Here is a 26,679-nt window from a genome sequence, read left to right on the forward strand (position 1 = left end):
TGGGGAAGTACAATAGATGTATTTGCAAATTTTGCTGACTAACAGACAATTATTCTTGGCAAACTACCTTTATATTGTGTTTCATAAATATAAAGATATTGTTATTAAATACTAAGTCATTGACCCGTATCAGATAGCATTGTACGAGAGCGCATCAAATGGAAATAATTATACTATTGCACAAATCAAATTAAAAATTCGCACGAAGCACAAAAACCCATGCACCGTTCTTTAGCTGGGTGCTTCGGTTCTTGGAAATCAATTTAAAAAAAAAGTAACCTATAGCTTGCCTTTATTGTTACGTTCATTGTTGCCGGTCAAGTGTAACAATAAGTCAATTATAATCCGTCAGTTGGGATAATATTGTCGAGTACGGGAGGCGGGGTCACGAACGCGATCCCTATTAGTGGATTGTTAGCGCGTCCGCGAGACCGCTTCGTGATCTCACTCATCACTTCCGACGCGAATACTAAAACCTCGTTTCATTGTATATTATTGTTATTCGTAACATTTATTGTGCACAGCGATTTATTACTCACGAATAACCGTCGGGACCGCTACGCGATCTTAATTTAGGTAGGAATGCAACACTTCTTGTTTTGCAACTGTTTCGCAATCTTAATCATGTCTTCGTATTAAGTTATTAAATTTTATCATTCCGACCGGACTTACTTGTAAATGTCGTTTTACTTGACGCACTTAATGGATGAACAGAAATGCTGTCGCTATTGAATTGGTTGTGTCGGCGCAAATGAAAGAAATGTCGCGGCGCAAAAATCAGACCTTAATCCTTTAAGTTGATTCGTCGTTCGATAATTATTATAGATCTTGCAATCGTTGACTTTTCAATCGTTAAATTAGTTTAACAGATTTTCTATATGTCTGTTGTAAATGACAATTTCTTAAGTGCTTTAAATTAGATATTAATTTACTGTCATCGAAAAAAGAAGTTCAATTAAGTTGTCTTCTTGTGTAAATTGTACCTACACCAAGAATTTTTTTTTATTTTTTTTAATCCTCTAAATTGATTTGTCATTCGATAATTATGGATCTTGCAATTGTTGACTTCCAATCGTTAAATTACTGTCTGTCTGTTAAAATGATAAATTATTGAGCATGATAAATTAGATATTAGTTTATTGTCTTCTGCGTAGACTTTCGCACTCTTTTGTCAGGAAAGAAGCAAAATTAAGTTGCGTTTTATATAATTTGTACCTACACCGTAGACATTGTCTTAGATTTTATAAATATGTAGGTATTTTTTTGAGATTATACACTGTTTCAAAATTTACTGAGGGTCATTCGAAACATGAAAAGGTTTCAAGTCGAATAAATTTAGTTTAAGATTTCTATTCAAATCAATTGCACATAACCGTAAAGCATATTGTGATTGATAACGCAGTAGCTTTCTAATCAGTTAAACTGTATCCGAGCTTTCGAAACAATGAATATATTAATATTAAGTGCCCCTGGAAAACCATCCGTCAATGTTGATAACAAATCAAACTATTCACTTTTGCAAAATAAGTTGACTGATAGTCCTGTCGTGGATTTATAGGAAACTAACTTACCAGTTTTACTGCCGCTTAACAAATAAGGAACTGTCAGTCATGTTTCAGCTAGTTAATGATAACCTGATTTAATAACAATGATGGATGGATTTCACGCCGCCCGCTGGTTGTGCGGCAAAAAACAATTTGTTCGTCACAAATGTGACTAGCGAATTATTGCAAAAAAGGAAAAAAAAATAACGAAAAGTTCGAGTCGATAGTATTTTTTAGGGATAGAAGATTCAAATTGCTGTTTAGAAAATAATTTTTAGAATTTTGGAACATGCATTATTTAGATAAATATTTTTTTTTGTTTCACACCCTCGTCTACAAATTAAACAAAACAGCCAATAAAAATAAGTGGAATTAAATTCATATCCGGTGTAAGCTGTCAATTTCATGTAATATTGTCAAATTTCACTATGACACTAGTTAAAAATAAACAATTAATCGTAAACAGAGAAGCATCAAAGAAGACTTTTCCTTAAATTGCTTTAAAGAATGTTTTAAACGAACACTACTACTCGAAGATCACTGACAATCTGTCAGGTTTGAGTTGCGAGCATGATGCTATGATAAAAATTCTCAATAATTGTTGTCAGCTAATGAAAAAAATACATTTTATACAGTAGAAAGCCATGTTATTTGCCATAAGTTATATTTTATCCCAGTATTCCAACGAGAACGGGAACCAAGCGAGTGAACTGCGGGGCGTCAGCCATTCCAGTACTCGTTTAAATTTTTGTGGCATATTATGTAAAACGGAAATGAAATTGAATAAATGTATTAGTAGCCGTATTTCGTCAACTCAGATTTGTCATCTGAGTTGACGAAATGAAAATAATAATGACTTATTTTTGTGTATAGGTAGGTAGGAAAATGTATGATCCAACTTGTTTCCAACCCAATTAATTTAATTATTCATTCAATAACTCAATATGTATTTACAATTATTTACAAAAATTTTAATTAAATTTTTAACAAAATTAAGTACCTAAACCTATTGTACAAACTTGGATTAGTTTACTTTCTTTCCCATGTTACAAAGTCGTCTAGGTTGATGACTGTTATACTATTTCTGTTCCTGCTCACGATTCCATTTTTAATGTATTCAGAGATTTAAAACTTACATAGACCTTACAGGAGTGACTTTTGATTTACGGGCGAAAGAGGTTTGTTTTCGCACTGCGGTCTGCGTGACTGCGATTGCTCTCAACGATTTCGATGCAAATAAGTCCACAAATTGCACCGCGAGCATCCGTTACAGGTATCGAGTAATCGCCATAGTAATGAGCAAAAATAGATTACATATTCAAGCAATGAATTCGGTATGATTATTTCGCATAGGTACCTATTTGTTGAAATTTTCGTGACTTGCTTCTATAATAATAGCACCAATTTTCATCATTTAAATATATGTAAATGATCACTTAAGCTCCTCGTTGGATGCCTGCGACTGCGCTAGAGACCTGCGTAAGTCCTGCACTGCAATGCCTTCCACTCGAGAAAATGCACCCTCGACCAGATTGTGAGCTCCTTTGACCTGCTGAATATCTGTATTAAATTAGGAAACAAATATGAATTGATTAAGTTGAACAGGAGGAACATCATCAATAATTTTCAACAGCCTGTATTTGTCCACTGCTGGACATAGGCCTTAGGCCACCACACACGATCCACCGCCTTCCTCATCCAGCCAATTCCCACTACTTTCTTGATGTCGTCGGACCATCTGCTTCTGCCCCAGCGGCCATCTACTCTACGACACTACTCCTACTCTATTCTACGACAGATATGGCCCGTCCACTGTCACTTCAGGTGGCTAATCCTTTGGGCTACATCGATTATTTTCGTTCTCCTACGGATTTCCTTGTTCCGCATGGCTTAACATAATATACAACAATGGTTTGTAATCTGTATATATTGTAGCGCTTTGTGCATACAAGGTGTGTTTAATTTTTAATTTTCTTCGTACTTTGTAATCTCAAAACAGCAATTACCTTCTAAGTAAATACCTCTAATCATTGCGAATATAGGATGTAATTATGTAAAAGTGTCATCATTTTCTGCATTATATGCCTAAACTTCATCAAATTTACTCAAAATGGTAATCATCATTTGATTAGTGACAACTGTGATGTATAGAAATCTAAATATTTTAAAAACATTGGTATATTTCAACTTTCTTTTCTTAAAGTGTGCCTCTAGTTCATGTTGAAGACCAAACTACACATTTTACCGGAACAATGGAGCTATTTGGGAGGTAAATTGTTATGAGTGTCTTCACTTCCATTTTCTATAAATTATTATAAACAAGTTTAGGTCACGAAGTTCGCATCGACGCCAAACACGATGATAAATGTTTCGTACTTGATTATGCGAAGTCATGCGACTAAACAGTGAAATCGTTTTTTTTTCGTCGTTGGACATGAATCTCATAAGCTCAAGTCTTCTTCTTCCTATAAGTATAATGTATTTAGTCGTATTTCATTAGTCAATATCATCTATCTCGAATAGTACAATAGAGCTTGCGACTCTGTTTAGTTGATTTTCTGTTTTTCACAAATCCCGCGGTAACCATAGATTTTTTCGGGATAAAAGTAGTCTACGTTATGTTCGGCTCCAAGGTCCCATTTATCACTGTACCAAAATTCACTTAAATCAGTGGTTTAGCCGTGAAAAGGTATTATACAGACAGACTTGCTGACCCTACCAGAAAAGACGTACGCCAAGCAACTTAACATTCCGATACGATGTAAAAACTGAAAGGGGTGTGGTGTTTCATCCTCCTCCTAACAAGTTTCCATCATAGACTGCATCATCACTTACCAAAAGATGAGATTGTAGTGATGGGCTAACTTGTAGAGAATAAAAAAAATCTCATTTTCGCACATATTTGTAAAATTAGTACAAAGTATGGATAGAATAATTCTAACTAAAATGTAGCTGCAATATCTCTAATATAAGATTTGCTCACATTGAAGCACTGGCATTGATTTACATTAAAATGTTTCAGAAATTGCTCTCAGAGCCTGTAGCCTGTTTTAATTTGTTTTTTCTGTTTTGCTTTTTATTATATGAAGTTACGACCAATACGTAACCTTTCTATTTTATGAATATTTCATATGCTATTGTGAACGACTTTATCTTTTATGGAGAATGCTGCGTTCTTCGATTTTATTTTATGGTCGCCTCGAATGATTGGCTGAGTATTGAAGACGGGTCGAGTTTGTCGGAATAATTTCGATGGACTGTATGAGCAGAATAGATCCAGTGATTATTCTATGTGGCTTTGGATCAAGAGGTCCTAGGTTCGAATTGGGCTATGAAATACTGAGCTTTTCTTTGTTCAAAGAGATTTTCAGTGTAATTTCTCAGCGCAGAGTATGGAAGTTAATGTTACGAGTATTACACCCCTGTAATTTGGTCTATTGAATATTTAGAAGGTAACGCCTTCCAAATATTCATGTTCAGATTTGCGGATCATTTAATAGATTTATGTACGGATACTATTTAATACGGATTTATTTTCCTCAGGGAAAATCCGATGAAGTCAAACCTGACGAAATCTCCGTACACACGTAGGTACATTGTAGGGTCAACATCTAGTCTAATCTAGTGATCGGCGTAACGTGCTCTCCTAAGGATAAGGGGTGACACCATCAACTTCCCAACTCCGGACTGAAAAGTTCTTAGAAGAAGGAGAACCTCATTATTTTCTAGCCTGACTCGAACCCAGGCTCTCGTGATTTGATACCACATAGTATAACTACTGGATCAACAAGGCAGTTTACCTACTTACGCTTAGCAGTAATCTCAATCTCGGACTATAAGTTAGATTCTTAGCAGTGTCTGCTAATGCTCGTAGTCAGTCGGCACGTGTCTGTGAGTCGCGTGCCGTTGTCTACCAAAGATCTAATCTCGGGCACGAATGCCGACGTGAGGTGTGCCTCACACGTGATTATTCCACGCAAAACATGAGAGATCTCATCTCCTTGATGCGTACCGTTCGCAGACTGGTCGAGAACTGGTCAAATCGCTTGCCCATTTTTGTGCTAACTTGCGCATTCTTTGGACATACTTCGTGTGTTGATACTCGTCTTTTTTCTGCCGCAGTTTGTCTTACGATAACTTATTTGAAATTCCAATCTCCATTATATATACTTTTCTTACTATAAAAAGACTTATAGTTAATCTTATGTATAGCTTTGTTTTATGTTCGTGATGAAGGGGAGTCTTCGTTCTTCATTTACTTTAATAGCTTGCGTGTACAATAAAATAAAGGAACTGTAAGTAACAGTAATTAAAATTTCCTTTTGTCTCTATGGTATGTAGCTATTAACTTCCTAACTAATGCTTTAAATGCGAAAGTGTGTATGTTTGTTTGTTACTCTTTCAAGTCTAAACTAAAATATTGATTTTAAAGTCCTATTTTACTCAATGATACAAAGTGTATCATTGAGTAAAATAGGCTATTTTGTGTTTCCACGGGAACACAAACTACGCAGCTGAAACTGTGGAGCGTCTGCTATTACAAAATAAAACTTATTTTGCAAAAAAAATGTTTTTTATTAAAAAAGAGGACTATTCTTTAACCATTAGTGACATGGACCCCAATAATGACCATGTCTATACTAAAATGATAGAAATAAACTGATTCTGTAGCCAGAATAACTTATATAATATGCACGTTTAACTTAATCAAAGTTCTAAGCTTAACATTTTCCTTCTCCGAATTATTATATTTTCGTAAATTGACATTATCAAAGTTAAGAATTTATATATATTACTGTATTTATTTTTTACTCTATTCTAAAATCATGATTTACAATGAATTACAAATTACATAAACAACAATACTTACTTTATTACTTACAAAATACTTTCTTTAATGATGTTTTGTCCAAGTCCAAGCATGTTTTCTTTGCGCCCCTGAGAACGACCTTTTCCTTACGTAGCTTACTGTTATAGGGTAACTATATGGGTTTGACGGCCTCAGTGGCGCAGTGGTTAGCGCGGTGGATTTACAAAACGGAGGTCCTGGGTTCGATCCCCGGCTGGGCAGATTGAGATTTTCTTAATTTGTCCAGGTCTGGCTGGTGGGAGGCTTCGGCCGTGGCTAGTTACCACCATACCGGCAAAGACGTACCGCCAAGCGATTTAGCGTTCCGGTACGATGCCGTGTAGAAACCGAAAGGGGTGTGGATTTTCATCCTCCTCCTAAACAAGTTAGCCCGCTTCCATCTTAGACTGCATCATCACTTACCATCAGGTGAGATTGTAGTCAAGGGCTAACTTTTAAAGAATAAAAAAAAATATGGTTTATGTAGAACTACGAGTATGTGTTATAGGGTCGGCTTATTCAAGTGTAGAACTTGGTTTAAAAAAATGGAATCACGATAATAAATTGGATATATTATTTTATTGTAACTCCAATTTTTTACAATACTGATAAATTTCTAGCACCACAATAAAGATACATGTCAAGATAACAGACCAACAGTACAGTAGACATTTTATTGAAAAACAAAATATGTCTATGCCGAGGTCCCACTGTCAATTCTGTATATTTTATACTTCTACAGGCCTGCCATGCGCCTATACGATATCTTATAACATGGTGACTAATGTATTTCCAAGGCATTTCATCTTGTCGGGGCCTCCGCCTCCGCTTCATAATTCTAAATTCGAATTTTCTTGTCGAAGCCAGTTAAATGGAATGTGTCAGTCAGTACTACTTATATGTTTAAATAATAGGTATTATAAATCGCCCCCCACATGTGTGGAACTTGATTATCTACGTTCGAACTCTGCAAGTTTAGCTCATATAACCAAGAATAACTAAAATGAGGTACCTACTTAATTCACCTGGTTTTGGTTTAATTAATTGGCGGTACCAATTTATGTACCGTGTATTTATGTTAGCGTTTCTAAACTGCGATAAATATGAATTTACACATACACACACATACATTATAATATTCATCTTCACCCTAAAATTATTTTATGTAATGATAATAAATATTGTCACGAATGATGATTTTAAAAGAGCAACTGTTTTCGGCTCTTCGAATATGTATCTAACACAGCACTATATATTTAGCTAGGCTACATCCTACAAACAATCAGTAAATAGAACTTGCTGTATTATTTTTTCTGTTGATTTTTTTAATTTTTTTTTTAGTATCCAGTTATAGTTTTTCATAGGTACAAAAGATTAAACAAGCATTTTAAGAAATTAAATATCACGTGTCTCTAACGGTCAAGGAAAAACATCGCGAGGAAACCTGCATACCTGAGAGTTTTCTTGATTCGCTACGTGTGTGAAGTCTGCCAATCCGCATTTGGCCAGCGTGGAGGACTATTGGCCTTACCCCTTTTATTCTGAGAGGAGACTCGTGCTTAGCAGTGAGCCAAATATGGGTTGATTATGATGATGACGGTTTTTCATAGGTACAAGCAAAGGTCTTTACTGTAAAGGTGTCTACGAGTTAGTAATCAATATGTTATAAAGTCTAAAACTCATAAGTGCATTGAAGTTGCTCTTTTTTATGAAAATGAAAAGATGGTATACTAACTGACCGAAATATTTTATACTAACCGATTTTCTAAAACTCCAAAAACTCGTAAATAACATCTCCAGTTTCATGTACGTGATACATGAAAAAAGTAAAAAAAAAATCGAGTCTGCCTTTTTTGCTATAAGTTATTTGCATTTTCAGGTAAATGAAAACAGAATGTTTATGACATACCTAGTTATATTTAAAAGTTCCATGTTAAAGGAGTTCAAGGAAATTTAATAGTTTTCCCTTTAACATTATAATATTATGTAGGAAAGGATATCTGTAAATTACCAACCTGTTACTGTCACCCTGCAGGGAAATGCTTCCTTCTAATAACACAGGTCCGCCATGTGGATACCTGTTTCGCTACTTTATTAAGGGCTAATGTATTAGAACTTGTTTTAAGGCCGTCTGCATACGTTATAATGCGATGAAGCACGATTAGATGTCAATTATTTTTATAAATTAAAATCTATTATATTTTTATTATCGGCGTTTTTGTCTATTTTGACTATTTAATTTATAAGGTCTAAATGATTATTTAAAAGAATAAAATAGATTGTATTTATTTGACTGCGTATTGTAAAGAGACAAAAATACATATTAAACTAAATGTACAACTTTCAGTGACTTATGACCTCTGCCTTTGATTCCAGAGGACGTAGGTTCGAATCTGGTCCGGGGTATGCACATCCAACTTTTCAGTTGTGTGCATTTTAAGAAATTAAATATCACGTGTCTCAAACGGTGAAGGAAAAACATCGAGGGGAAACTTTGAGAATTTTCTTAATTCTTAAACACAATATTTCGTAATTCGATGCAGAGGGGAAATATCGGTCATATTAAAAAAAATAGCAAATATTCTCATGAAAAAAAATCATAATATATTAGGTCAGCCACCAAATATATTAGGTACCTACCTACCTACTAAAGCTTACATTGAAGTAAAAAAGTTAACAGTTTTTCGTCGATAAAAATATAAATAATCTATGGATCGTTTAATTTTAATTGAATGTATTCTATCTCTCTCTCTAAAAATGATGACCATACAAAAAAATATTTTTTCTTTTTAAATTCATACTGGATTCAATAAATAATTAAACAGAAAAGCCATCATGGAATAAAAATAGACGGGTTTGTTTGTACTTATAATCGCCTGTTATTATTTATATTCGAGTATGTGTGATAGTCCTTAAGGATAAAGCCGCAGGATAAACGGCTTTTTTTTAAGAAATCTGGTTATTACTTACTAGGAGATACGTGCAGGAAAGATTTATTTATAATAATTGTAACAATTCAAAATGTAAAGAAGGAAGTCGTTAAAATGCCTTCGCAGTTACGAGTTTACATCTTTTTTAAATTATGTAAATGTATAAATAGGTACATAATGTGTTTTAAAAATGGAAAATAGGACATATTAGGGAAAGTAAAATAAAATTCCGAAATATTTAAAATAAGTTTATTGCAGGTAATTGGCAATTTGGACGGATTAAATTTTTTTAATTTCACAATCCTAAATATAATAATAATAATAATTGTATAAGGCACTATACACCATAATAAAATAGTTTTAATGAACATAGCACATTTTAGTCGTAAGCATCTATTTGTTTAAATTAAGTTTTTTTTTTATAATATAGGTTCATTCGTAACCGAACATAAATTACGTTAAAACACTAAACTAATTTCAATAAATTACGAAGTCGGAATGGCCGTAAATCTACAGTTGCTTGACTAAAGGTCGCGTGTTCAGTTTTCTACTTAAAAGGTACTGGGAATTGTTAATTATGCTTATCCTACTTTAAAATTATGGTACAATACGTATTTGAACGTCGGCAAAATTGTCCAACCGTAAAGTAAATAAGCGACAAATTCTCGATAACGACTCACGGCCTGGTCCCGCTTGTGACTCCAGAGATGGCGACAAGCCAGCGTACCCAATCGCAACAAACACTCATAAAATCACACACACAACGCCTTATTCCTAGCATCCATCCACATGTGCGCACGCTCTATAGGTCGTCCCCGCCTCCGTGTCGCGCAAATTGCTCTACGTGTGCCTGACGTGGCATTAGAAGCGGTTGCGCTCACACTTACAGTAATAACCGCTGTCGTCGTCTTACGCTTCGAAAGAAGATGAACGTGTCTCAGAGGCAACTACGATATCTTTTCGAGCCTTGGACACGACGGGGGTATTTAAATTAAGAAAATAATCTACTATTGCAGACGTTGACCACGTCGACACAACTAAATCTACTCAAAAGTGCCTCTGGTGTGCACGAGTAAAACTAGCGTCGTAGACTTTACAAAGGGCGGACGGGGCGTTGGGTCCGGGCAAAAGCTCCGCAGCTTTGGCCGCTGCGCGTCTACGCTGCCAACTGCAAGTCCACGCCGCGAGCACGACTAGTTGAGCCGCAATAAACGCAGCCGCCGCCAACATGGCTCCTGATGCGTTAACGCATGTGACGTCTGTTTCACGCACGAAAACTGCGTCTTCCGTTACATTCTTAGCTTTCTGCTTGTCGAAGCCGAACTTGTCAGTGATTTGGATAGTTTGTACTAAGAGCATGTCGTCGGTGGGAGCCGATGAGGTAGAACGCCTCTTTCTGCGTCCGTATGATGTTACTGATCGTAGTTCATTTGGTCCTCCGTCGCACTGGACTGGTTCACAAGTGGGCATGCAAGGCGTTACCAAAGCACGGAACTGGACGACTTCGGATGATGGGAACTTGAAAGCATCAAAGTGGGACAGCAACGTCTGTAAAAAAGAAAAAAGAGACATAAATACATAAAAAGACACATTTTATGTTTGTTTCGTTGTAATGTTATATTATTTACCTTTCCACTTAAAGTCGATTTGTACAAAGGTCCCATGATGAAATGATCGGTTGGGCAGCCATCACTGTCAATAAGCGTAATTTCGCTGGAGTCTACGCCATCCATAGCCACAAGCTCTCGTACAAATATTTCGAAAGGAGAGTTCTGGTCCATAATTTCGAAACGAAGTGCCTGGATAAAATAAATTATTTCGTTAGTGTTGCCAAATAATCTATCTATAAGTAGGTACTTTTATAAACATGAATCCCTGTTTCCCTAAGTCGCGCCATAACTTGACGTCTTAACCGGTTTTCTTTATTTTTTTCCATATTTTTGAATACTTGGCAGGAACGGAACAAAAATTGAAGAAAACCTACCAAAGGATAAATGTGGAACACACAAGGATTAATTTCTGAAATAGCACGTAGGCTACTATTTAACTCGATGTTCCGACAGAAACGCGATATACACAGCTAATTCTAAGAGCATAATAATTGTAAGTGAGATATTTACCAGGGGATCACCGACTTCAGCTGAAGCAATAGTATCGTCGCCGCTCCTGTCTGTAATTCTCATGGCTACGTTCGGAGAGTCGACAATGACCTCTTCTGAAATGCCTGTCTGAATATCGCCATGAATTCCAAGATCAAATTCATTTGCTACCGTTTTATTGGTCAAGTCGTATTGACAAGTCACCGCTAGTCCAAGATCAGAAGACGTTACTATAGTATCGTGATGTTGGATGACCACGTCATTTAAATACCTGAAACAGATTTATCCTATAACTCATCACATTCTAATCGATTTAGAGGGATAAGTGCAAAAATATTATTGTATAATTCGTTACCTGCCAAGTCCGTTTTGCTTAACATTGCACTCAATATTATTGTATCCCATGTGTAATTCGAATTCGAGACTTTGCTTAACATCGACTACACAAGAGTTCGGGCTGCCCTTTGCGTATATTTTGCCGTCAAACAGTTTCGATGTTTGAATACGTGCAACCATGTCACCGGCACGACAGTCAATCGATACATTGTAGCACGAGGATAACTCAAAAGTGGCCGCTTCGGGAACTTCCAAGTAAGGGTCCTATAAACAGAAAAGGTCGTAAAAACAAGTTTCTATTTCTCCTTTACACGTATAGTTTATGTTTCCACTTACCTGGATGTCAGCGAGCGTAGCTTTGGAATGATGAGAAAGACGACACACATGATCACCCGTGTCACCGTGATCGTAGGAATGGCAGCGGAAAGGTGAATTAAGACATAACTCCCGGCATTCTTCAACTGTTTGCACGTCTTGGTACACCGAGTCGACTGTCTTTAATATACGTCCGCTCATCTTTTTAAACTCGCATAGCTTTGTAGGCTCTTCTACACAGTTGTTCTCCAAGTAGTCGATATCTGTACATAAATATTAACACTTAATATTGCATACAAATGAATTACGATTAAAATATGAAAGCTAAATCCAACTTTACCTTCGTTAGGTTGAAAAGAATTGGTGCCAGCTAAAGTAAGGCGGTCCATGTTAGACAGAACGCAGTCACCCGTTTTGTTATTGTAGTTCGCCGATCTGCAACAATGTGCATTTTTAATAGCTGCTACATTCCTATTTTACTGTGTGAACTTTCTCAAGATATAACCTCATCTTTATTCTCCGCTTTTTCAAGATTATGCGTTAAGTTGTTTGTTTAAACCGTACTTGATTTATGATGGGTTTAAAATGCGTTAAGCTTTTAAAAATATTTTATTGTTGCCAATTTTCATGTTTTATTAACTTAAAATATTAAACAAAGTAATAACTACACGCAGAAATAAATGAAGTGAATCATAAATTTAATATATATTTCAAAGAAAACGTGCAACATAGGATCGCAAAGGATTGCTACGTTGTGGTTTTATTAAGGGTTCGTATCGGACGTTAGTTATGTAACTTTGACCTCAAGACCTTTATTGCTTTATACTGACCACCCGCACAAGGACAATAATATCTTTGTTCATCTTGTTCAATATTTTCTCTTGATTTACCGTCGATTTTGATCTCGTTCCCCTTGGTACGCCTATGGGAACGCATTTAAACGAAAGATCTATTTGAATGCCTTTAATATGATTGTAATAATAATTTGATTATATCAGCTCTTTATTTACCTATTGATTTCTTTTTTTCCATTGTAAAATTCACACGAACTGCAATTTTTTCTAACTTTTTAGCGCTTTCGCTCGCTTCCTTAAAACTATCTATATAATGAGGCGTAACTATACTATATGAAAGTACGAGTATCTACAGATTTTTGGGGGTACAGTTGTAACTCCGCCGATGCGAAAACGGCAGTGCAGGATCCATTTCACTTACTGCAATGCTCGAAGTGAAAGTAAAATTTAATCAATTACTTATGATTGTAAAGCTAGTGTTCATTTTCGCTTTTTTTAAAAGTATACGAGGTCAGTACGCACAGGCTGGGACTGCTCGCTTATTCTTACAAAAGCAAAATTATTTTTGAAACTAAACATGTTTAATACGCTTTTGTCGCGTATATTTTCCAGGTACGCATTTAGCAAATTTAGAGTTAGCCCAGGTTCCAGAACTTTATTTTGTTTTACGTTCTGAAACCATACAGTGCTAGAAAAGATTCAGAAATATATAAGGCAAGAATAGTATAAAATATAATATAATAATAATCTTTATAACTACAAGAAAAACTGATTTATTGCCGCATCCGTAATAACAGTATTATTATCTATTATAAAGACGGCGTCCTCGGTGATCCTTGTTTAAGCGTGGAATAGACCATTTATAGACAATAATTCAATTACTTGATATTAACCTCCTGAACTATTGTAAACTTGTAGATTGCTGATACCAATTCTCTCTGGCCGACCAGAATAGATTAGGCATCTTTTATAGAATTCTTGATTACGATCGCAGTTTTGCTCACGTGGTTTTATTCGTTCTACAATTTAATAATAAAGTCGTACCTTTAAAATATTAATCTTTAGAAGGCACTATCACTTGTATGTAGTTGTAAATAAATAATACATCGCAATTATTATTGCGCGCTTCTGATTTCTTAAATGACTAGTCAAGGTCAATTTATGAATGCTCATTTCTTTATTGCAGCTTAATACAAAAAATAAAGATTTCCAATTTATTGTTCCCAGCTCCTGAGCCGTACTAATGATTAAACCTAAAGTTTAACCGAGATTTTACTTTAAATTAGAAAGGTAGTGTAGTTTAAACAACGAAACACGGCGGTGACATTTAAGGACAGGTTTCTCCTTGAATTTATAGACTTTCAATGAGTCCCGAAGAGCAATGTGTGCCTTATCGGTTATTGTATCGTGAAAGTAGGAAGCGATAGGGCAGCTCGCTCCCACACCGCGCATCGCCACGTCCACGGAATATTTGCCAAATGTCGTGACTGCTTGAGATCGCGATTTGCGCCGCCCGGGGTAAGCTGGCTCCGAACTCAATGAAGATATGATTTGTACCCAACGGTATGCCCTTCCAAACTACTGACTTTCTTTAATATGTAAGCCATTTTTTTGTGAATCAAATTATCTTCTAGCGTTCATTATGTTTTAGGTGGTTTAGCCAAAGCAGTCGTAGCATATCGTATTTAAGTTTTAAGAGAGCTATTGTGTAGCCACCTACAAAGAAGATTAATGGTATTTTCTATTGATTGACATGTTTTTTTTCCATTACACATCTATTATATTATATTATATTAGAAGCTTCTCAACGTTTATAACAAAGGCGAAATGTCATAATGTTTATAATGGTTGTATTTCACGAAAGTTATTCCTTATGTTCAAAACCCAAGTATCTAATAGTTACTTTATTTCTAAACGGTTCTACGACAAATAACGCTAATTAGCCTTAACCTTCATATGTTATTAAAGTACAAACAGCGTATCAAACAACGTTGAATTTATCTCTGTACCAACAATTTATGTTAATGATGTCAAAAATCCTGAGTAAGGAAGCAAACACAATAGAGCAGTGTCTTGTTTCGTTAGACGTCTTAGAAGCGGACTTTGCAATTGGCCTCCCTGCTTTGTATATAATAGCCGTTTCTCAAATTCAAAAAGTCCTAGCAGGAATAGGCGCTTGATGATTTATCCAGTTAAATGCTCCACGAAGATTCCTGAAGCACCATAAAAGGGATAATTGGTATTGTTTGATCGACATCCTTACATTCACTAAGTTATACTCATTAAAAATAAACGTTTCGATTAAAGCAGTTTTAATTCCATTTACTCCTAACCGAGTATGGTTTTTAGTTTACCGTAAATCTTTTATTTTTCGTCCAATTAACCAAATTAGATTTATTTATTTTTCAAACGATTTTCATACCACTCAGGTGAGTCATCTGCTAGTACAATCAACTATTTTAATTAATTGCTATATTCTTGTGTACAGTTTAGGGATAATAGACTTACAAATTCGCTTTTACCAGAAACAAAGCAGGCCTTATCTACCGCAAACGTTGCGTTTACCATAACCATTACACAATTTAAAAATACTTTCATTGCAGGATTTATGCATGGCTGAATAGATGCACCATCTCAACTTCGTAGAAATTTATTATAAAAACAAACTGATTGTTAATGAGACGAATAACTAAATGTTCCTACGTATTGGAATTATTATCATTATATGGAATAGATTGTTATGCATCAATGACAGTACGCATCTGCTTAAAATTGTTTCTGCTTATCCTTTGTTAACATATTAAATTAGAATTAGAATGTAACTTCTAAAAGATCTCATACTTCCTAATCGGTAGAAGCATTAATAACAAAGTCAATAACATTTTATCTCACCTCAGGATCTGTTATTTCTGATAGCAAATCTCTGGCAGTTAGATAAGGCAATACCTGAGTGGAACCTCCGGTTTATTACATAGTCAATTGAATCAACCTCACATTCAACAAAGCGTATAATATTAATTCCAACAATCTTGATATCTTGGCTTCCTTATCGAAAGTATGAATGAATAAATAATAATAGAATGTGAATAAAGATGTTATGACCTTTCCTATACCCTTAATCTGCATTCTCCCGTATAAATGGACAACATTTTGCAAGATTGTCTTACCACTTCCTTCTATTGTGGTATAGAAATAAATCCTTAATAATGAATTTGAATGTTATTGTCGTGTTGTTTGGAATGCTATTCTATGTTTGTTATTGCGAAAATAGCAATTCTAAATAGCTCTTTTCAATATGGTGCGAATAATTTCCGACAAAAAAGTAAAAGACATCGTTATTCGAGCTGTTGCTACTAAGTTTTTATATTCGCTATTCAAGATTACCTTTATTCAAAATTGAATCTTGTGTTACGTTAGCTGTTGAATGTTGAATAGATGCGTTTGCATCTGGCTTTAAATATAACAGCAAATTAGATTGGTTACTGATAATTTGGTAATAAAATAAACAAACCTGCATACGAATTCGTTTTCGCCCAAACACAAGTCAAGGCACATTTGTCTTGATTCAACAGTATGTGTCCTCTTGCCGAATCCTTTGAGGTTATAGCCACGGACTCGATCGAAACACCATGCTCTCTCGCAAGGTTTGACTCCCAAACATGATTTTTGAGCATAAATAGTAAACACTGGGAATTGAGATTTAGTCAAAGCACCTGCAACAAAATACAGTTATTATCACTTGAGCTAAAAACAAAAAACAACATCCAAAACGGCATCATTAATTTTCCATTATGTGAGTGAGTTAACAAAAAACAAAGCAAAGGCCGTGAACTCACGCACTGGCTGTTTAATAAACAAATGAAAGTAATTGGCACATTGTAATGTTACAATGGAAGAAACATAACGTTACACTCGGTGTACGCCATTTATTGTCTATTGATTCGCTATTGTGTTTAAAATTTTTATCCTTTTTATTATTTCGCTGATCGAAATTGCGTTCCGTCAACTTCCTAGTAATACCCGACTGTCAATCAATAACAGTGATTCGATCTATCTCGAGCAGCTATTGAGCTGTTTATGAATTGCACATTATTAAGCAATAAGACCGCCTTTGCACATACTTGTTTTCTATGTTTTCCTTTGTTATTGTTTTTGTTTTATTTTGTGCAATAAAGTATAAATAAATAAAAATAAATAAATTATTATGTCTAACAAGCTGTTACGGTATTACACTTTTTAATAAACCGGCCAAGTGCGAAACGGACTCATGCACGAAGGGTTCCATTTATTATTATTAAATTTACTTTACCATTTACATAATTCATCATCACCATCACCATCATCATCATCATCATCATCATCATCATCATCATCATCATCATCATCATCATCATCATCATCATCATCATCATCATCATCATCATCATCATCATCATCATCCTCATCATCATTATCATCATCATCATCAACCCATATTCGGCTCACTGCTGAGCTCGAGTCTCCTCTCAGAATGTGAGGGGCTAGGCTAATAGGCCACGCTGGCCAATGCGGATGGGTAGACGCGGATGAGAAACAGTGGTTACAGACCGACGAACGGACAACGGAGTCTTAGTAACATGATCTCGTTTCACTCTGGCGTTTTTTTAACCTTTACAACTTAGCCTTTGTCTGCAATCTCACCTGATGGTACGAGTAAGTGATGATGAAACTAAGACGGCTCTAAACGACATTGTAACGGAACGCTAAATCGCTTGGCGGTTCGTCTTTGCCGGTAGGGTAGTAGCTAGCCGCGGCTGAAGCCTCTCACCAGTCCTGGACCAATTAAGAAAACCTCAATCGGCCCACCCGGGAGGCGAGGCCGGGTACGGAACCCTACTAAAGTGGCAATTGACTAACCTGGCAATTGGTCGGCGTCGGAGCTAAATAGTACGCAGAGGCCTGTCTCGTAGTTCACTGCGCGGCAAGTGTCGTTGGCCTGGCACTGCTCCAGGCAATCTGTGAGCATCAGTGTGCCGGGGATGTCGTCTAGAATGTGAGATGGCGCCGAGAACACGTATCTACAAGATGAAAGAGAATAAATTAAAAAATACGTTTTAAACTGAAACATTAACATATTAATAGCACCGTTGCTAAAACGTAATTTTAGTTTTCCAACAAGGTTTTTTGCATGTTTTTAATTCATAAATGTCTGAAGTAAAGTGGATAAATGTTGAATGATTATAATTGCCTGGTCCGTTACTTTAATTTATTGAACGAACTTGGCCAATTATAATGATATCCACTTACGTAACAATTTTACTTGCTCACAATTTTTAGAGATTTCATACGGTTAAAATGCCAGACTCCGAGAAGGAATTTGAAAATAGAAAAATAACATAAAACCCTAGAAACATTAGCTTGTTTCAATCAAATCAAATGCAAATGCTAGAATTCGTCGAATTAAAGATAACCTCAGACAAAGATTTGATATTTTAATAAGTTAATTTATAACAACATTAAAAAAATTAACATAATTACCCCGTAACGAGTTCAAATCCAATCTTTTCCGGATCACATTCTTCAAGGGAGTTAGCCGGCGCTGACGGAGCTGAAATTCCACTAGGCGCTGATGGTGGAACACCACCTGATGCTGTTTCTGGGGCGGATGCCGGTTCCTCAGGTTCTTCAGGTTCGGAGTCAGGTTTTGGAGGTGGCGGAGCGCCTGGATTCGTATACTCTTCTGGGGCGACAACCACTGCCGGTTCTGGTGAACCCGATTCCACGGCTAGGTTATCTTGGGGTGGGGCTTCCGCCGCCGATCTTAGGGTCCCTTCGAACTTCTTAGCCGCCTGTGCAGCGCACACCACCACCATGAAACTTATTAAAATCCGCATTGTGCAGCGAGGTATGAGTCGGGGCAGCATTCGTTATCTGTAACAAAAAGAAATTCCAATTTATCAATTTGTACCAATTTGTAATTTCACTTTAATGGGATTGCAGTTTTCATTTATGTGATGCATCTTTTATATTGCATAAATTTTCAATAAAGAAAGAAGCCTCAAAAGTTTAAGGGTAAAGGGCCGGACTCATCACCATCAGCTCGTGGTCCACTGGACTATTGGCGTATCCACTCCTAACACAGCCTTTTCCTACTAGTTGGAGGGGAAAGGGAATATTGGTCATATTGAAAAGACATGGAAAATATTCTTTAAAAGGAAAAATACATGATTAGACTTTTCATTATTGCCTATTTGGCCCAATTTGAAATTCAATCAGGAACCTTCTCTAATTGTTCGCTCTGGTTTCAGGAGACAGGCTTCGATGACGAATAGTTCCCACCCTATCGAAGATGCTAATTAGTATGCTACCGTTGTAGTTGGTCATCAAGCGATACCGCAATCAAATGTTAACTTGTCATCCTATAAAAGATAGCCTCCGGTACAAAAGTAATTACGGAAACATATTCCGATATAAAATGTTAGAAAATCACACCGACGAAGTCGTAAATAAAGGCAATACAATTAAATTCAGATGTTTGTTAAGTAATAACAATTACCGTCTTCACACCGTCTTTCCGTTCCAACTCGGACTAGAATTGTCTAATTATGATTCACACATAACATTCCCACGAATAAGTGTAAAAGCATTTATGATGCCTATCTCAGGCCGTTAACTTTATAATTATCCTTAATTATAATACATAATAACTGTACCATATTAAATAACACCCTATAGCCCGCTATTATACTAAAGTAACTGTTTTGGTCTGTAATTACTGAATCGGTTCTATTAATGATATGAGGTGTTCGTTAAATTCGGAGAGAATTAAAAAAAAGTAATTTAACAAACAATATTGGTTTTAGAGCCTATACCAGCCAGAACTTCGTTAGTTTATAAAACTGGTAGTTCGTCAGACCATACTCCAAAAATAAGTTCAGTAGGCAACTTTGAAGCTGACTGAGGTCATGATAGCTTTGGGACGTAGCAGGTTTCATAGGTACGAAACTCTAATTGTTTAAGTATAAAGCGTTATTTTTTTCATATTACATAATATGTGCTTATTAGTGTTGGCGTTTCGAAGCGAAGCTAAGTGACTACCGACTGGGCTATGATTTCTCATAATATGCGTTAGAAGCCTAAAAAACTAGCATGCGACCAAGTGATTAGAAATAGACAAAATATCCACTAATGACGGCGTAGTTGACCCAGTCCCATCTCTTTCGTACCAACGCTAACATACGACAAACGTAGCCAAGAGCTAACATGCGACAAACGACTCGCAAAGTGAAATAGACAAAATTTTAACCAACAATTGGTTAAAATTTTGTCTATTTCACTTTGCGAGTCGTTTGTCGCATGTTAGCTCTACAGGTATCCATAGTTGCCTAATGTATTTGGGTGTTGCAGGAGCATGGACTAAGAAACTTTCATCTTTTATGAAGTGACGAAGATCTAGCTGTCACAGGCTCTCAGTCTATATTCAACAGACATACGTGCATGACCTACATATACGTACACACATATAACGCACCAATTGGTTTGTTAGTTTACTGCAAGAGCAATAACCCCATCAGAGGCGTTGGAAAAAAGGCCGGCAATCAAATCGTATTAGTTTCTAAATAGTTTTTTTTTATCGATATTGCTAACAATATACGTGTAGATGGTAGCTCGTTGCATTATGTTACGCTCACGTTTCCCATACAATGTATGTAACGGTCCATGTCTCTTTCGCACTGTCCACTCAGTCAACGGTATAACGTATACCAATTTTATTGTAAAAATATATACGCCTGCCCAATAAATTGTATATTGTTAGCAAACGACAACCGTCCGTCACTTATTATGATTTTTTACCACTTTTGTAACTTAACTATCGTTGCATTGTATCTTAAATGGGTTATTGAATTGAATTCCAAAGAACTGTGGCATCGATAGAGTCAATTGAATTTTAGATCTCAGTGTGCATGGCACAATATGAAGATTAACTGTGGTACTTTTTTTTCTAAAATGGTGAATGGTACTTACGCAACACAATAAAACAAAGTTGTATTTAATTTTAATAAATTAAAATATGGTGGTAAATACATGAAATTAATTATGTTTGTTTATTGATCGTTTTTAATTAATTATGTTTGTTTAACGATAACTTTATGCAATAAAATATGATAAAGTGTTGTTTAATTTTTTTTTGTTTTTTCACCAAAAATGTTTTAGGAATTTAATTAAATACACCACAAACAAAATGTAGGTAGACAAAGCAGTATTAAATGCATTTTATTATAACAGTGATTTAGTCAGAGTCCCGAATTAATTTCACGCATCAGTCACTTTCAAAGTGATTGACATTTAATTTACACTTCCTCTGTGGCTCAAATTGTTACTGGGAAACGATTGAGATACTGAACACCATCAGAATATCAACAGTATTTAATACACGTTTTAATATTGATCTTTGAATTTAAGTCTGTTTCGATGTTCCGAATTTAGATAGTTTCAAGTAACTATAATGAAAGTGCAATGCAAAACACAATTAAAATCCAAGTATTTTATTTTGTATGACTTAAAACTAAGATAAAATCAATGCACCATGATGATATGAGCTTACGATTTAATAAAATTATTAAATCGTAATTACAATACGGCTACCTATTTTCTTCACTTGCTATGGAAAGATTAAAATGTATTAAATTGTCTGTATTTACCTAAAAACAAGTAAATCACAAAAACGCTATTTCATCATCATCATCATCATATCAGCCGATGGACGTCCACTGAAGGACATAGACCTTTTATATAACTTCCAAACATAACGATATTGAGCCGTCTGCATCCAGCGAATCCCTGCGACTCGCTTGATGTCGTCAGTCCACAAAAGCTATGTAAACTGTTTGAAATATTAGAACAAAGTAAATAAAATAAGCCGTCAACGTCAATATCGCAAAATAACAGGAGTGAAATATTAGGTGCCGCTGCGGATGCCTATCAAGACTTACGTGCCTCTGGCAGTGTTTGACCCGCACATAATATAGTTACAAAAATGGTCACGAACTTATCTTTAAACTAGTTTTTACACATTTTAAGACTGTAATTTTGCTCAGCAACAATCTTTGAAACTAATAATAGCTATGGGTATGTTTATTTATTTATAAAGCTATCACGTAATTACTGAAACAATAATTATGTTACTTGGAACCTCCTCCTTTTCAAAAATTTTTAAAAAAAAAGGATAGGACATGTAGAAAAAAACACAAATCTAGAACAAGACTATATAATATAATATATCCACCTAGTGTCTGAGAAAAATATCGTATTAAGCAAAATATACAACTTACCTCATCTATACTAATATTATAAAAAAAAACATACAGTCGAATTGAGAACCTCCTCCTTTTTTGAAAGGTAAAGTTTATGAGGTTGTAGGGGGTAGTCCACCACGCTGGCCCAATGCTGATTGGCAGACTTTACACACGCAGATAATTTAGAAAATTCTCTGGTATGCAGGTTTCCTCAGGATCAATTCTCAAGGAGTTTTCCTTCACCGTTATATTTATTTTCTTCAAACACGTGATATTTATTTTCTTGTGAATATACTTAGGTTTATCCCTGTATACGGGTACGAAAACTACGCGGGTGAAACCGCGGGATGCCGGCTAGTTACCTGTAGGTAATTTTATTCAAAAAAGTATGAAATTATATAAGTAGGTCCTGACCTACTTCCAAAATTCTATACTCAAAGAAAGCACGATCCATATGCGTGTGCGACCGCTATAACTAAAAAAAGAAGTTGTTCGATAAACTGTATCAAACTAATAATAATTTTATAGAGAACAGGTTTAAGAAATGCAAATTCACGTTGTGTGTAGGATGTATCGTGTAACCTACTATCCTAAATCTATGATAGCCATAGGTGATCGAAGACTGAGACTAGCGTAGGATTTGGATGGTGACTAAGACACGGTGACCAATATATCTAAATATAATTATCAATTTTAACCCACAACTCGTGGAAGCAAAATTACTATTCAATCGCGATAATAATTCAAAACAAAAGCTTACACCTTGAGACAAATGCTTGCTCCTTATAAAAATTAGCTCTAGAATAGCCCCTTTTTATAAGAGAACAATTTCGTTGACATATTTAGAAATTACGAGTATAAAGTCTTGTTAATCATGAACACATCTTGACCCATTTGTTTTGTCTGCATTGGTTTGAAATCAAAAATAAGGATAGGATAAGGAAGGATAACCCCAAATGAACGAATGCCACGAAATCGAAAAAATTAAATTGTGAAATATGTAATTGTATGTGTATATTTTAATAGGTGGTACGCAGTTCAACGAGTCAGCGAGTAATTTACAAAATAACCATGTGCTGTTAGTTCTCACAAATCATAAAATATATTATACTTATTAGAAGGGACCTTAAAGGGATTTTGCTAGTAAAGCCATTGTGTTCCCATGTCGGATATCACTTGCTGCAAATGTGCACTGGCCGCGAGCGCCGATCAGATGGGGTCAGCGCTTTCAATGAGCCGGATGCCTCCAACCTGCTATTTACGTTTCACCATACTTGTACTGGTTGGCACACTATGGATATCTCCTTCGATTTCTTGTACCTAGATCCTGATACGCCATATTGTAAGTGGATACCCCCATTACAATTTGCTTTGTGTCTGGCTTTGTATTTTGAATTTATTGTTTGAAATCGATAACTATTATATCGATTTTATTACAATTGTTCAGCAACAAATGATTTTTATAAAATGCAGAAGTTATCTTTTTGGGAACACTCTTAATATTTTAACACTTAGCAATACATAGGTATGTTGAGGTAATCAGAGAAAACGTTTGTATTTGTTTGTATAACCTATATGTGTACTTGTATCAATATGTCTTATTAGATTGTAATAATAGAGATGAGTATACATTTATATTAGTTACTGTAGTGTAGACTCGCATTCATAATGATCATTATCATTAAACGTATGTAGGAAATTATTGTGACGATATAACATGAGAATTGCCTAGTTTGCAATCAGCATTCCAGAAGTAATATACACAAAGACCACCGTTAAAGCTTATCGCTAATGCCTTTTAAGTGTATCTTCAGAACTGGTGAATGGAATAAATTGACGCCCGCTGTCACAATGAAACCAAACGGCTTAATCCTCCGTGATAAAGCACGGGGCGTGTCGAAATTCAACCATTAGCATCGACAGGAGTTACGAGTACGCTACACGTATTTACATTGAATGAAATTGTAATTTGTTGTGTCGGTTCTAATGGTCCCAGAACTCTCCTTATGTGTGACATGACGGGATTGTGGGTCCCGACCCGTAGAAGGGAACCGTCGGTCGGCTTTCAGGCGTCAATGTCGCTCATTGTGTTATTCCTCATGCCTATATTTGTACCTCAAAGCTGTTCAGAAACGAGAAAATGTATGTAAACTATATCCTATTTGAACAGTTCTGCTGTATACTTCGTTACAGTGTAACACACTAGCTTTTCCGCTAACGCTGCTCTTTATGTAGTAGTAATAACAGAACTCCTCGTGTATAGTAATTATTGACAAGTCATACGCCTATTTGTTTCTCGTCTGTGTAGTGTATTAACCTTAATATGTGTAAACATGTTACGGTTATGGTGGCAATCGCCGCGCCGTTACAATTAACGGCTGCAGTTTATTAACAGAAGAATTAGGTCACTGGATAATTTTGCTAGTGTCTTTATTATAGTTTGAGACACAATAGCGCCTTAACGATAGTCCATCTATTATACACTAAAGTATTAAGTGGTAAGACACGAAATTAATGTAGTGATTAATGGGTCAGTTGGTTTAGAATTTGAACTTGCACCTTCTGGTTAAAAATACTTCTTTCCAAGCAAGACTGGCTCTTAAAAGGGGCAATTACTCGTATTAGAAGATAACATTTCGCGACACATTCACCTTTGCGTGGATAAACGTGCGTTTAAGTGAAAGCGAATTCCCCACGGTGATGTTTAGATGCACTGTATGTATTAATTCTCGATAAAATCCTTTGGGTCAGCAGGTTAAACATGGACTTGATCGTTGACACTATTTTCATATAAGAGAAGATGACGATTTCTCCAGTTAATCGAACTATTAGCAGGCTATTAGTATACTCGTATATGTTTATTTTAGTAAATTATTAAATAAATAATTCATTAAATATACTTTCTATTTTAAATACTTTATGTCTTTGAACAGTGAAGGTTTTATAAAAAAATATGGCAAATCTACTAGGTAAACTGATACTGGAGTGTTTGGAAGAGGCCTATGTCCATCGGCTTACATGACTAAAGTTTGAAAAACACACATCACTCATTTTTATTTGTGCGCGTCTAAAAAGTAAACAGCCAATGAAATTAAAATACTCCGTATGTGTCTTGACCAGAGCGAACTTACTGCACTAGTAAGATTAATAACTGTTATCGTTCTATAGCAGAGATGTTGTCCGTCATTTCTAAACAAACAGATACTCAAGAAGTAACATTAACTGGGAGAACTGCTACTGATTTTGGAATCAAAATATGCGTTATTCCAATACGCATTCTGTTTCCGTCTGACGTGTAATAAGAGCCGCAGTGAAAACTTAAATTATACAGACTTAACTAACCCCGTCTTGTTTTCTCCGCGATTAATCACGCTAACTCAATGGGGGGACTACAGTCTTAAATCCTATAATTTTGCACTATTGTTCACGGCAGCATGGACTTCAGAGTTAATCGGAACTAGGTTTTCGGTGCAAGCATCCGTCTTGAGACGCTTTCTTTCTTACCACCTATTTATACTACTTTTTCTAGTTAGATACCCAAGCAGGTATGAGCATAATTTGTGGCTAACGTTCCAGTGTCAATGACCAATTATGGACCAATAATGCCATAACATCAATTCACGTATGTCAACGGAAATCTAGTCGGAATAAACTGAATGAATACCGTTAGATTGACAAACATGTACCTACATTTTAATAGATATACCTATTTGAACATTTTTTGATCTTCTACAACATGCTAGTGTTTTCACCAGGCAGCAAAGACTATTTTTAGCATATGTGTATAATAATAAGTCAAGTCAAGTCAAAATTAATGTATTTCATTAGGCTAGTTAACTTTTAAAACGTCATGTAATGTTATTAGATAATGTTGATAATTAGTCAAAAACTTAAAATTAAGTTACGAGGGTTCCAATATGATTAAATAAAATAATATCGATTTCTTGTTATATTTTCATTGTCTAAACACAAACTCAATTTCAGGCTCTATATACTTAGGTCCAACAGGCGTAGGCCATAAGGAAATCTGTATCCCTATTACTTTTGACTTTGTTTAGTAACATGTATTGTGTCCCTAGGGTTAGTTGAGTCAAGTGCTTGTTAAGACTGTTTTGTGGTCGGCTGGTGCATTATTGACTGCGACATTGTAATACATTTCTATTTCTGTCCACTTCGTGTTTTGTGGTTTTGTATACAATTAAATTTATTTTTCTTTTATAAGTTCATTACTTTGGAGATTGTTTTTAATATGACTCATTATTGTTGCTTTTCTTTTTTGACGTAATGATACGATGCAATGCGTTTACTGCTGCGTTTTATGTTTGTTGTTTTATGCGAACGTAATTTTTATTCTCAATTATCCTTTTAAAATTTCTTCTTTCTTCTATTTGTACTCCGTAGGTACTTACAGCTTTTCTTGTTTGTTTACTGTACAAGCTTTTCGTTATCTTTACTAATATCAATATTTCGTGCTCCGAAGCCATATAAGCTAACCGCTAGGCCAATGAGGAAGCCATATTTCCTTAGAATATAAACG

At 35.5% G+C, this 26,679-nt stretch overlaps 2 protein-coding genes across 3 annotated transcripts in view; one reads left to right on the top strand and one right to left on the bottom strand.

Annotated features, from left to right (window-relative positions):
* The window catches only part of LOC112043619 (autophagy-related protein 16-1), a 242,328-nt gene that overhangs the window by 15,224 nt on the left and 200,425 nt on the right, over window positions 1-26,679 (top strand). The gene's annotated exons all lie outside the window — the stretch shown is intronic.
* Window positions 9,559-26,679, bottom strand: part of LOC112043618 (uncharacterized) — a 68,311-nt gene continuing 51,190 nt past the window's right edge. The window contains exons 3-11 of the mRNA XM_024079114.2: window positions 18,385-18,777; window positions 17,764-17,924; window positions 16,379-16,580; window positions 12,414-12,508; window positions 12,095-12,336; window positions 11,778-12,022; window positions 11,444-11,693; window positions 10,952-11,122; window positions 9,559-10,871 (exon numbers count right to left, since the gene is read on the bottom strand). Of these exons, the coding sequence (XP_023934882.1) occupies window positions 10,371-10,871; window positions 10,952-11,122; window positions 11,444-11,693; window positions 11,778-12,022; window positions 12,095-12,336; window positions 12,414-12,508; window positions 16,379-16,580; window positions 17,764-17,924; window positions 18,385-18,770 (2,253 nt within the window). The 5' untranslated portion in view covers window positions 18,771-18,777 and the 3' untranslated portion in view covers window positions 9,559-10,370. The remainder of the gene's footprint in view (window positions 10,872-10,951; window positions 11,123-11,443; window positions 11,694-11,777; window positions 12,023-12,094; window positions 12,337-12,413; window positions 12,509-16,378; window positions 16,581-17,763; window positions 17,925-18,384; window positions 18,778-26,679) is intronic.

The sequence above is a fragment of the Bicyclus anynana genome, chromosome 10 (genome assembly GCF_947172395.1).
Source record: "Bicyclus anynana chromosome 10, ilBicAnyn1.1, whole genome shotgun sequence".
Taxonomy (NCBI): Eukaryota; Metazoa; Arthropoda; class Insecta; order Lepidoptera; family Nymphalidae; genus Bicyclus; species Bicyclus anynana.